General features: G+C 41.6%; 1 protein-coding gene across 1 annotated transcript in view; it reads right to left on the bottom strand.

Annotated features, from left to right (window-relative positions):
• Nucleotides 1-228: 228 nt before the first annotated feature.
• LOC126252371 (juvenile hormone esterase-like) overlaps nucleotides 229-14,072 on the bottom strand; it is a 172,978-nt gene continuing 159,134 nt past the window's right edge. The window contains exon 10 of the mRNA XM_049953263.1: nucleotides 229-734. Within this exon, the coding sequence (XP_049809220.1) occupies nucleotides 548-734 (187 nt within the window). The 3' untranslated portion in view covers nucleotides 229-547. The remainder of the gene's footprint in view (nucleotides 735-14,072) is intronic.

Below are 14,072 nucleotides of genomic sequence, written 5' to 3'. Positions count from 1 at the left end.
TTGCAGTGCATTGTAAGGCACATCCAACCCAAAAACTCAACATTCATACTTCCATTTATCATATTCTGTGAACCCCACCATATGGAACAAATCTTTCTGCTAGTTTGAGAAAGAAAGTTAAAGTGCAGACTCCAGGTTCTCCAGTTACGAAAAACACATTCTGTTAACCTCAAAAACATAATGGCCAGGTAATGTAGGAATCCACTGAGAAAATAATTTTCACTTAGGATTATTTGATTTAGTTTATTTAATTTATTTTTGCTGTGAGCAAAAAATCTTTCTTTACTTATTTAATAATAAAATACAGTTTGGTAAACATCATAAAGGTTTCTTTTCAAAAGAAAAGTGATATGACACAGCACAGCAGAAAATAGAATTAACAAATCAGTTTCACAGCAAACATATACAAATTTATCTTGCACACACACACACACACACACACACACACACACACACACGCACACGCACACGCACACACACAGGAATGTAGGAACTGTATCACAGTCTGTATATTGTTGCGAAAAGGTTGTTTAAGTCCTGTGGGATATTACAGTTCTTCCTTTGAATATTTACTTTCCAAACTACTCCTAAGAGGTAGTGAACTCCAAAAGTTTATTCTTTCCTTCAAAAGGCCTCTTTTCACTTCAAGTTTGTTACTTATTTCCATGTACTCCATGTCATCATCTGATGTTACTCTTGGCCAGTGCAATGGTTTGTTATTTGGAGTTGGATTTCTACAAAATGAGAAAAAAAAATTAAATTGATTTTCAAGGGTACTGAACTATTTCACACTCTACAATTATCTCTAATCTACTTACATAAAGAAATGTGGTAGTAAAACCTTGACATAATTTGATAAGTTATATAACCCAGTGGATGCTTTTAAAATTAAAGTAACGTGTACTAAACAAACTCTCCCCAGTTTCCAATTCAAATTTTAATGGTCTCAACAGGAAATCTAAACGATTATCAAAATACATGCACTGTGATATTTGAAAATTTGTGGTAGACTGTATTTGAACCTTAAACTCCTAATCATAAACAACTGATTCAACCGTTTCTTAAAACAATCAACAAGTTAATTATACACTCCTGGAAATGGAAAAAAGAACACATTGACACCGGTGTGTCAGACCCACCATACTTGCTCCAGACACTGCGAGAGGGCTGTACAAGCAATGATCACACGCACGGCACAGCGGACACACCAGGAACCGCGGTGTTGGCCGTCGAATGGCGCTAGCTGCGCAGCATTTGTTCACCGCCGCCGTCAGTGTCAGCCAGTTTGCCGTGGCATACGGAGCTCCATCGCAGTCTTTAACACTGGTAGCATGCCGCGACAGCGTGGACGTGAACCGTATGTGCAGTTGACGGACTTTGAGCGAGGGCGTATAGTGGGCATGCGGGAGGCCGGGTGGATGTACCGCCGAATTGCTCAACACGTGGGGCGTGAGGTCTCCACAGTACATCGATGTTGTCGCCAGTGGTCGGCGGAAGGTGCACGTGCCCGTCGACCTGGGACCGGACCACAGCGACGCACGGATGCACGCCAAGACCGTAGGATCCTACGCAGTGCCGTAGGGGACCGCACCGCCACTTCCCAGCAAATTAGGGACACTGTTGCTCCTGGGGTATCGGCGAGGACCATTCGCAACCGTCTCCATGAAGTTGGGCTACGGTCCCGCACACCGTTAGGCCATCTTCCGCTCACGCCCCAACATCGTGCAGCCCGCCTCCAGTGGTGTCGCGACAGGCGTGAATGGAGGGACGAATGGAGACGTGTCATCTTCAGCGATGAGAGTCGCTTCTGCCTTGGTGCCAATGATGGTCGTATGCGTGTTTGGCGCCGTGCAGGTGAGCGCCACAATCAGGACTGCATACGACCGAGGCACACAGGGCCAACACCCGGCAACATGGTGTGGGGAGCGATCTCCTACACTGGCCGTACACCACTGGTGATCGTCGAGGGGACACTGAATAGTGCACGGTACATCCAAACCGTCATCGAACCCGTCATTCTACCATTCCTAGACCGGCAAGGGAACTTGCTGTTCCAACAGGACAATGCACGTCCGCATGTATCCCGTGCCACCCAACGTGCTCTAGAAGGTGTAAGTCAACTACCCTGGCCAGCAAGATCTCCGGATCTGTCCCCCATTGAGCATGTTTGGGACTGGATGAAGCGTCGTCTCACGCGGTCTGCACGTCCAGCACGAATGCTGGTCCAACTGAGGAGCCAGGTGGAAATGGCATGGCAAGCCGTTCCACAGGACTACATCCAGCATCTCTACGATCGTCTCCATGGGAGAATAGCAGCCTGCATTGCTGCGAAAGGTGGATATACACTGTACTAGTGCCGACATTGTGCATGCTCTGTTGCCTGTGTCTATGTGCCTGTGGTTCTGTCAGTGTGATCATGTGATGTATCTGACCCCAGGAATGTGTCAATAAAGTTTCCCCTTCCTGGAACAATGAATTCACGGTGTTCTTATTTCAATTTCCAGGAGTGTATTTTCACATATCAGATCATTCATAATCAAACATAATCAGTATCAACATTACACTATATTCATATTTCACTCTTCACAAATGGAAATATGTATGTGAGAAACTGCTGTTGAAGTGTGTGTGTGTGTGTGTGTGTGTGTGTGTGTGCGTGCGTGCGTGCGTGCGTGTGTGTGTGTGTGAGTGAGTAAAATTAGGGTTTGATAACTTTATGCAATATATTGTCAAATATTTTTGTGGCCTAATCAAGGAATGGAATGTCCAGGATGTAGCTTTCGTGATCCAACATTTATGACATTTATTAATGTAGAAGCAAAGAGATCTGTCACAAATAATCTATGGAAAAGGTAGTTCAGTATTGTGGTGATGGCACATATATACCTGCGCACTAGTTTCTGCATAATTGTAAACCAGTATGTAGCTTTACTCCATGGTTAAATGATGATGGTGTCCTCTTTGGTAAAATATTCCGGAGGTAAAACAGTCCCTCATTCGCATCTCCGGGCGGGGACAACTCAGGAGGATGTCGTTATCAGGAGAAAGAAAACTGGCGTTCTACGGATTGAAGTGTGGAATGTCAGATCCCTTAATTGGGTAGGTAGCTTAGAAAATTTAAAAAGGGAAATGGATAGGTTAAAGTTATATATAGTGGGAAATAGTGAAGTTTGGTGGCAGGAGGAACAAGACTTTTGGTCGGATGAATACAGGGTTATAAATACAAACAAATAGGGGTAATGCAGGAGTAGGCTTAATAATGAATAAAAAAAATTGGAGTGCAGGTAAGCTATTACAAATAGCATAGTGAATGCATCATTGTGGCCAAGATAGACAGGAAGCTCACGCCTACTATAGTAGTACAAGTTTATATGCCAACTAGCTCTGCAGATGATGAAGAAATTGATGAAATGTATGATGAGAGAGAAGAAATTATTCAGGTAGTGAAGGGAGATGAAAATTTAATAGTCATGGGTGACTGGAATTCAAGAGTAGGAAAACGGAGAGAAGGAAACAGTAGGTGACTATGGATTGCGGGTAAGAAATGAAAGAGGAAGCCGTCTGGTAGAATTTTGCACAGAGCACAACTTAATCATAGCTAACACTTGGTTCAAGAATCATAAAAGGAAGTTGTACATATGGAAGAATCCTTGAGTTACAAGAAGGTATCAGATAGATTATATAATGGTAAGACAGAGATTTAAGAACCAGGTTTTAAATTGCAAGACATTTCCAGGAGCAGATGTGGACACTGACCACAATCTATTATTGGTTATGAACGGCAGATTAAAACTGAAGAAACTGCAAAAAGGTGGGAATTTTAGGAGATGGGACCTGGATAAACTGACTAAACGAGAGGTTGTACAGAGTTTCAGGGAGAGCATAAGGGAACAATTGTCACGAATGGGGGAACGAAATACAGTAGAAGAAGAATGGGTAGCTCTGAGGGATGAAGTAGTGAAGACAGCAGAGGATCAAGCAGGTAAAAAGATGAGGGCTAATGGAAATCCTTGGGTAACAGAAGAAATATTGAATTTAATTGATGAAAGGAGAAAATATAAAAATGCAGTAAATGAAGCAGGCAAAAAGGAATACAAACGTCTCAAAAATGAGATCAACAGGAAGTGCAAAATGGCTAAGCAAGGATGGCTAGAGGACAAATGTAAGGCCTTAGAGGCTTATCTCACTAGGGGTAAGATAGATACTGCCTGCAAGAAAATTAAAGAGACCTTTGGAGAAAAGAGAACCACTTGTATGAATATCAAGTACTCAGATGGAAACCCAGATCTAAGCAAAGAAGGGAGAGCAGAAAGGTGGAAGGAGTATATCGAGGGTCTATACAAGGGCAATGTTCTTGGGGACAATATTATGGAAATGGAAGAGGAGGTAGATGAAGGTGAAATGGGAGATATGATACTGCGTGAGGAGTTTGACAGAGCACTGAAAGGCGTAAGTTGAAACAAGGCCCCGGGAGTAGACAACATTCCATTAGAACTACTGATAGCCTTGGGGGAGCCAGTCCTGATAAAACTCTACCATCTGGTGAGCAAGATGTATGAGACAGGCAAAATACCCTCAGACTTCAAGAAGAATATAATAATCCCAATCCCAAAGAAAGCAGCTGTTGACAGATGTGAAAATTACTGAACTATCGGTTTAGTCACAGCTGCAAACTACTTACATGAATTCTTTACAGACGAATGGAAAAACTGGTAGAAGCTGACCTCGGGGAAGATCAGTTTGGATTCCGAAGAAATATTGGAACATGTGAGACAATACTGACTCTACAACTTATCTTAGAAGAAAGATTAAGGAAAGGTAAACCTACATTTCTAGCATTTGTAGACTTAGAGAAAGCTTTTGACAATGTTGCCTGGAATACTCTCTTTCAAATTCTAAAGGTGGCAGGGGTAAAATACAGGGAGCGAAAGGCTATTTACAATTTGTATAGAAACCAGATGGCAGTTATAAGAGTCGAGGGGCATGAAAGGGAAGCAGCGGTTGGGAAGGGAGTGAGACAGGGTTGTAGCCTCTCCCTGATGTTATTCAATCTGTATATTGAGCAAGCAGTAAAGGAAACAAAAGAAAAATTTGGAGTATGTATTAAAATCCATGAAGATGAAATAAAAACTTTGAGGTTCGCCGATGACATTGTAATTCTGTCAGAGATAGCAAAGGACTTGGAAGAGCAGTTGAACGGAATGGACAGTGTCTTGAAAGGAGGATATAAGATGAACATCAACAAAAGCAACAAAAGCAAAACGAGGATAATGGAATGTAGTCGAATTGAAGGAAATTAGATTAGGAAATGAGACACTTAAAGTAGTAAAGGAATTTTGCTATCTGGGGAGCAAAATAACTGATGATGGTCGAAGTAGAGATTATATAAAATGTAGACTGGCAATGGCAAGGAAAGCGTTTCTGAAGAAGAGAAATTTGTTAACGTCGAGTACAGATTTAAGTGCGAGGAAGTCGTTTCTGGAAGTATTTGTATGGAGTGTAATGTATGGAAGTGAAACATGGATGATAAATAGTTTGGCGAAGAAGAGAATAGAAGCTTTTGAAATGTGGTGCTACAGAAGAATGCTGAAGATTAGATGGGTAGATCACGTAACTAATGAGAAGGTGTTGAATATAATTGGGGAGAAGAGTAGTTTGTGGCACAGCTTGACTAGAAGAAGGGACCAGTTGGTAGGACATGTTCTGAGGCATCACGGGATCACAAATTTAGCATTGGAGGGCAGTGTGGAGGGTAAAATCGTAGAGATAGACCAAGAGATGAATAAACCATGCAGATTCAGAAGGATGTAGGTTGCAGTCAGTACTGGGAATGAAGAAACTTGCACAGGATAGAGTAGCATGGAGAGTTGCATCAAACCAGTCTCAGGACTGAAGACCACAACAACAACAACATGCCAGTATGCCATTGTTGTCAAGTGCTATACAGGTTGTTTGAAAATTACAGTTAAAAGCTTCTAAGACTTGTGAGGGGAATGAGTATTTTGTATAGGAACACATGTCAGGAAACATACTGTTTCCACTCTGTGATGGCTTCAATTCAGATGTGTACTGCATCCATGTCTCTTGAGTAAAAGAGAAAAGTCTCAGAGTTGTTTGTGCTGGTATGTAGTAGGGTACACAGGATGCCATTTACTCCATCAGATGGTCACCTGAATTAATTTAATGTCTGCCTTGCTGTCAGACATATTCAATGCCTATGTGTCTGCCGTACAGTAAACATGGTCTGGTACCTATTTTCGGAATACACAGATATGCTCCTTGATTATAGCATAGCTTGAATTAACAGAATAGCTGCTAGTTGGCTGTATCATGAACATTTTCTACAACATAGCAAGCCATCGCACAAATTTTTTGCCCAGCTTTGAAATGGCTCATTGAAACAGGTACCTTCACAATGAGGAGGTACAACTGTGATTTTCCTCAGCAATTTCACATGCCTGGATTTGAAGAAGATGTACTACAGCATGTTGAAGAGAACCTACAACAATTACTCAATGAATTGCACATGGAATGGCTGTTAGTCACATTATCTCTTGGGACATTCTGAAGGAGCAATAATTACATCCTTACCACTTACTATATTTTATAGACTTAGATGCATTTTTTCTTTGAAAAATTGCCTGCAAAACGCAGGTGCATCTTTTACTCAAAATTAATATAAAGTTGTCCACAGTTTGATTTAAAATTCTTGCCAGTCTTAAAAATGGGGGTATATTTGATGTCATGCTAAACTTCTCTTTATCTGGCAACATTGGATTCAACTGGCAACAATGGTGCGCCAATGTGATGAACTTGAGTTACAGGGATTCACAAGCTTCACAAGCCATCACAAATGCAGAACACTGTCTAGCCTATCTTTGGTACCAATAAACATGAACTGAAAGTGATTTGTGTTATCAGTAACAGCACAATATTTTTGTTGGTAGCCAGTTTCATAATGGAAAAAAATGAAAGATATTCATACGTTGCCGGCTATAGAATGAAAGTTATAGCATATGCAGAAGAACATGGATACAGAGCAGCTGAGTAGCATCTCAGCCCTCCACCAACTGAATTGGTTGGCTAGTAAAGAAAACTGAAAAAAATGAGGAAGAGTAAATGTGCAAATAGAGGACTGAATGCAAAACGCCCAAAACTAAAAGATGACATGTTAAAATGGATTTAAAGACACCATCAAAATGGCACTGCAATTAATATAAAAATGATTCAAATACTTGGTTGAAAGCTAGTACTATAGTGGAACTTAACAGACTTAAAGGGTGAAATTGGTAGGTGCTACTAGTTTATGAAGGATCATGGACTTAGCATTCAAACCAAAAACAGAATATCTCAGAAAATGCCACAAGAGCCTGAAGCAAAAATATTCTCTCTCCATTGCTTTATTATTCAACATTGAAAGAAAACCAGGGTGGAACTAAGTGAAATAGCAAATATGAACAAAACTCCTCTGACATGTGATATGCCAAATAACTGAACAAAGCACTACACTGTTTTCCTTTCATATTGTGCTGACGTTACTAAACTTAATCCAGTGATCATTTTCAAGCACATAACATGGCTTAGCCACAGCCTAGGGAATGTTTCCAGAATGAAAAATCTGGAAACACCCCCCAGGCTGTGGCTAAGCCATGTCTCCACAATGTCCTTTCCTCCAGGAGTGCTAGTTCTTCAAGGTTTGCAGGAGAGCTTCTGTGAAGTTTGGAAAGTGAGAGATGAGGTACTGCCTGAATTAAAGCTGTGAAGATGTGTTACGTGTCATTCTTTGGTAGCTCAGTTGCTAGAGCACTTGCCCTCAAAAGGCAGAGATCCCGAGTTGGATTCTCAGTCTAGCACACAGTTTTAATGTGCCAGGAAGTTTCAGGATACTCATTGCCTATTGTTCCCCAGGTGATTGCATATTGAGAGATCTGTATGAAATAACTCATCTTCTTCACCATTGCCATTTGTACTGTCTGTATCATTTGTAACAGAGCTAAATCATAGTTCAGCTGGACTACTGGTATGGCTCTCATTTTATAATCAGCACTGTTGTACAGTTTAGCAAAATAAGGTTGTCTTCAACAGCCTCCAATTGAACATTGAGCATTTTCTAATTAGTCTTTCCATATGCTTAGCAACTTGGAAAATGTTGCTGAAATCCTTTTTGTACACGGTACTGCAGATTTTGTTTTGTTTGATTTAGTTCCTTCAATTTCCATGAATGGAAATAAAGGGAGGTTGACAAAAATAATGGAAACATCGAAAACCAAACACATTACCATGCTTAACATAGTGTAGAAAACCAATGGCATGCAAAACATCTTCCAGTTATCTTTTAATGGATACATACAGCCATGGTTTTAAAGGGGAACTTAACCATTCTTCATGAAAAATAATGGCAAGTTCAGTTAACAACGATGGAGGTGGATAACAATCACACACCTTTCCCTTCAAAGTAGACCAAAAATGTGCAATAAGATTGAGATCTGATGACTGCAGTGGCCAGGGAAGATATGACAGTTCATTCTCATGCCCAAAAAAACAGTCCTGGATGATGCAATCTGTACGAACAAAGGCTCTGTCATCTTGGAACATAACATCACCATTGGAGAACAAACATTGTACCATGGGGTGAAACTGATCAGCTGGAATGGTCACATAATCCTTGACAGTAATATGATCATGCAGATTACACATGGGGCTCAAGCAGTACTATGATATGGCTGCCCAAATCAACACTGAACTCCTGCCATGTTTCACTCTTTTGATATAAACCTGACCAGAAGTTGAGAACAGTGTGCAACAAAACTCATTTGACCAAATTACTTTCTTCCGTTGCTGCAGAGTCAAGATTTTATGGCTTTGGTGACATGTTTTCATGTTATGCGCATTTGTGTCACTAATGAGTTGTTTTGGAATTCCAGTTATCACTGCAATTCCCTGGTTAAGGAGCTCTCTTCATGTTGTTTTGGTACTGACAGTGGTCAAGAGTGTGACATTCAGTTCTGCAGTGACTTTTGCAGCCATAGTCCTCTTATTTTTCATCACAATCCTCTTCAACGACCATCTATTATGATCACTCAACACATACTTTTGACAACATTGCTATTTAGCAGCTGAGTTTTCCTGTTTTGCTGTAGGCAGTATATCTTCAATATGGTGCCTCTTGAGACACAAACAGAGGTGCCTACCATACAAGTAACAACAATTTTCAGAAGTTTGAACAGACTGAGCTCTGAAATATGGCACTCACAACTACACAGAGCACAGTGCTGAGTACCACTGACACTTGCTTGCAACATATTGAGGACATTGCACAGATGCCACTGGTGGACAAATACACTCCAAGGAAAAAAAAAAAAAAAAGCACTAAGAAGAAATTATCCACATTGGATGGAAATTGATAGATGTAATTTTACATCTACAGACAAATAAATGCTTGCAATTTCCAAAAAAGCTGGATCATTTATTCAAGAGAAAGAGCTTCACAAATTGAGTTAGTCAATAGCAAGTTGGTCCACACCTAGCAAGAAGTTATTAGGTTTGGCACTGATTGATAGAACTGTTTGATGACCTGAGAGGTATCATGCTAAATTCTGTCCAGTTGGTTGCATTAGACCATCAAGCTGTTTGGAGGGCCCTGCCTAGCCATAATGCTCCAAACATTCCCAATTTCTGGCCAAGGCAGGTTTGGCAGGCCTGACGATAAGCAGTAGAAACTCTCTCCATGTGTGGCTTGGCACTATCTTGCTGAAAAGCAAGCCCAGGATGGCTTGCCATAAAAAGCAACAAAATGGGCCACAGAATATCACTGAAATACTGCTGTGCTGTAAGGATGGCTCAGATGGCAACCAAAGGGGTCCTGTTATGAGAAGAAATGGCACCCCAGAATGAAACACCTGGTGGGAACTGGAATACCGCCTCAACATTCTCCAAGATACCAAGGGAGCACACATTGAGGTCTACTAACGTTGTTGTTGTCTTCAGTCCTGAGACTGGTTTGATGCAACTCTCCATGCTACTCTATCCTGTGCAAGCTTCTTCATCTCCCAGTACTTACGGCAACATACATCCTTCTGAATCTGCTTAGTGTATTCATCTCTTGGACTCCCTCTACGATTTTTACCCTCCACACTGACCTCCAATGCTTAATTTGTGATCCCTTGATGCCTCAGAACATGTCCTACCAACCGGTCCCTACTTCTTGTCAAGTTGTGCCACAAATTCCTCTCCTCCCCAATTCTATTCCATACCTCTTCAATAGTTATGTCACCTACCCACCTAATCTTCAGCATTCTTCTGTAGCACCACATTTCAAAAGCTTCTATTCTCTTCTTGTCTAAGCTATGTATCGTCCACGTTTCACTTCCACACAAATACTTTCAGAAACGACTTCCTGACATTTAAATCTATACTCAGTGTTAACAAATTTTTCTTCTTCAGAAACGCTTTCCTTCCCATTGCCAGTCTACATTTTATATCATCTCTACTTCGACCATCATCAGTTATTTTGCTCCCCAAATAGCAAAACTCCTTTACTACTTTAAGTGTCTCATTTCCTAATCCAATACCCTCAACATCACCCTACTTAATTCGACTACATTCCATTATCCTCGTTTTGCTTTTGTTGATCTTCATCTTATATCCTCCCTTCAAGACACTATCCATTCCATTCAACTGCTCTTCCAAGTCCTTTGCTATCTCTGACAGAATTATAATGTCATCGGTGAACCTCAAAGTTTTTATTTCTTCTCCGTGGATTTTAACACCTACTCCGAATTTTTCTTTGGTTTCCTTTATTGCTTGCTCAATATACAGATTGAATAACATCAGGGAGAGGCTACAACCCCGTCTCACTCCCTTCCCAACCGCTGCTTCCCTTTCATGCCCCTCGACTCTTATAACTGCCATCTGGTTTCTATACAAATTGTAAATAGCCTTTTGCTCCCTGTATTTTACTCCTGCCATCTTTAGAATTTGAAAGAGAGTATTCCAGGCAACATTGTCAAAAGCTTTCCCTAAGTATACAAATGCTGAAAATGTAGGTTTGCCTTTCCTTAATCTTTCTTCTAAGATAAGTCGTAGGGTCAGTATTACCTCACGTGTTCCAAAATTTCTACAGAATCCAAACTGATCTTCCCCAAGGTCGGCTTCTATCAGTTTTTCCATTTGTCTGTAAAGAATTCATGTAAGTAGTTTGCAGCTGTTACTTATTAAACTGATAGTTCGGTAATTTTCACATCTGTCAACAGCTGCTTTCTTTGGGATTGGGATTATTATATTCTTCTTGAAGTCTGAGGGTATTTTGCCTGTCTGATACATCTTGCTCACCAGATGGTAGAGTTTTCTCAGGACTGGCTCTCCCAAGGCCATCAGTTGTGTACTCCCGGGGCCTTGTTTCAACTCAGGTCTTTCAGTGCTCTGTCAAACTCTTCATGCAGTATTGTATCTCCCAATTCATCTTCATCTACATCTTCTTCCATTTCCATAAAATTGTCCTCAAGTACATTGCCCTTGATTAGACCTTCTATATACTCCTTCCACCTTTCTGCTTTCCCTTCTTTGCTTAGAACTGGGTTTCCATCTGAGCTCTTGATATTCATACAAGTGGCTCTCTTTTCTCCAAAGGTCTCTTTAATTTTCCTGTAGGCAGTATCTATCTTACCCTTAGTGAGATAAGCCTCTACGTCCTTACATTTGTCCTCTAGCCATCCCTTCTTATCCATTTTGCACTTCCTGTCAATCTCGTTTTTGAGACGTTTGTATTCCTTTTTGCCTGCTTCATTTACTGCATTTTTATATTTTCTCCTTTCATCAATTAAATTCAATATTTCTTCTCTAACCTAACCTAACCTAACCTAACCACCCAAGGATTTCTACTAGCCCTCGTCTTTTTACCTACTTGATCCTCTGCTGCCTTCACTTCTGCATCCCTCAGAGCTACCTATTCTTCTTCTACTGTATTTCTTTCCCCCATTCCTGTCAATTGTTCCCTTATGCTCTCCCTGAAACTCCATACAATCTCTGGTTTAATCAGTTTATCCAGGTTCCATCTCCTTAAATTCCCACCTTTTTGCAGTTACTTCAGTTTTAATCTACAGTTCATAACCAATAGATTGTGGTCAGAGTCCACATCTGCCCCTGGAAATGTCTTACAATTTAAAACCTGGTTCCTAAATCTCTGTCTTACTAACGTAAGTGGTATTAAAAAAAACTAGTAAAACTAATCTATGTAATGGCATCAAATGTAACTTATTATGTCAAATGGTTATTCTGTTATAAATATCTATAATCAGAGCAAGACTTTGTGCTCACCCTTTATAACATTTGACTTGCTTTCTCCATCTAAAACAGTTCATAGGAAAAGCTGTTGGTGTTAGTACTTAAGGCTTTTGCTCACTTGATTAGAAATACAGAAGTCCTTACATTTTTGTCAACTTATGTCTTTACTTAACCTTGAGATCTCAAAATCTGTCGCCCCAGGTTGGCAACAGTTCTTAGGTGGGTACATGTGTGGCATGCATGGGTCCCTGAGCTATTGCAGCTTTTATTCTTTTCTGGGCTGCTTTTCCTTCTCCTTCCTTCTCCTTCACTGCCTTCTTCCTTTCCCTTTGCCCCTTTCATTCCTTCTCTTGGTGTTCTTCTTTATGTCAGCCTGCATATCCTCATGGCTTTGCTGTGTCTTATGGTTTTGGTTGGTTGCTTTTCCTCCTCCCTTTTGGCTTTTCTTTTTTGGCCCCCTTTACCAACTCCGTCTCTAAATTTGAAATCTGTAGTGGAAGCCACATGGGGAAGAACTCCCTTCCTAGCATCTTTGACGTGGATTCCTCTCCCACTCCTCCTCCCTCCCCCCCAAAGCCCTCTCACCTCCTTGCTAGGTACCAGCTTGGTAGCCAGTCCATGTTGTGGGCCTGTTATGTACCCATCTGGCTGAGCCCCCCAATATCACAGGGATCACATTGCTGGTACCTGCACTGTGAATGGCTTGTGCAAGCCTAGGAGTGGTTGCCCATCTTTTCGGGCATCAGAACTCCTGGCAACAACCATCCTTCCAGGTGGCCATTGCTATAGCTGGGTGGTACCCACAAGGTGAGCTCCTGTTCTGAGTGGGTGGTACCAGGGTGAACGTTTGGTACATGAAATGTGTTAAACTCCCTGGCTGCTCTATTGCAGCTGTGTCTCTTCCTTAACATAGTTCTGTCTCAGTTCCTGTTTCTGCCTTTCCAGCTTCTCCCTCCTTGGTTACACCCTGGGAGGAGGGCCAGATGTGACGGCTTGGGGTGAGTCTGTACCGGGACCAAACCCCTTTTCTTTGTGGAACATATCGAGGACAATTTCAGTGAAGTTGAGTATTAAGCAAGATGAGCTCTAGCTCTCTCCTTATAAAGACAACTTTTGCCAGTCAGCCAGCCTCCCTCTGTGCCTGCAACCATTTAGGAGACAACACCATGGCTATTGCTCCTCACAAGTCACTCAGTATGACACAGGATGTAATTTTCCATAGGAACCTTCTCCTTGAGTTTGATGACGAGCTTACAGGTAATTTGGAACAACACGGCGTTCAATTCATCTGGCATGTCCAGAAAGGCCCCAAGGGCCATCGTGTCGCTACTGGTGGTTTCATCATGGCATTGGAGGGGAATACCCTGCCCGAGATGATCAAGGTATTGGTGTACAGATGCGATGTGAAACAATGCATTCCACCTCCCATACGTTGCTTCCATTGCCTCAAGTTTGACCACATGTCCTCACGATGTGATGCCACTCCCATCTGCGGTGATTGTGGCTGCCCTCTTCATGTGGGGAACCTTTGCACCCCACCGTCTAACTGTGTAAACTATTCTGGTTTCCATTCTCCCCATTCACCGGAGTGTTCAGTGTACATGAAGAAAAAAAGAATTCAGAAAATAAAAACCCTTGACTGCCTCAGCTGCTTTGAAGCCCAGGAGAAATTTGACAGACTTGACAATGTAAATCTCTCCTCTACCTATGCCTCAGTTATGCCTTTGCCTTCTCACTCCTCCCCCTTCCTGCCCCCCTTCCATTTCCTCATCCTCAGTGGCTTCAGTCCC

Source organism: Schistocerca nitens, chromosome 4, assembly GCF_023898315.1.
Source record: "Schistocerca nitens isolate TAMUIC-IGC-003100 chromosome 4, iqSchNite1.1, whole genome shotgun sequence".
In the NCBI taxonomy this organism is placed as follows: domain Eukaryota; kingdom Metazoa; phylum Arthropoda; class Insecta; order Orthoptera; family Acrididae; genus Schistocerca; species Schistocerca nitens.
The sequence above is the reverse complement of the archived record's forward strand: the minus strand, read 5'-3'. Positions and strand labels throughout refer to the sequence as shown.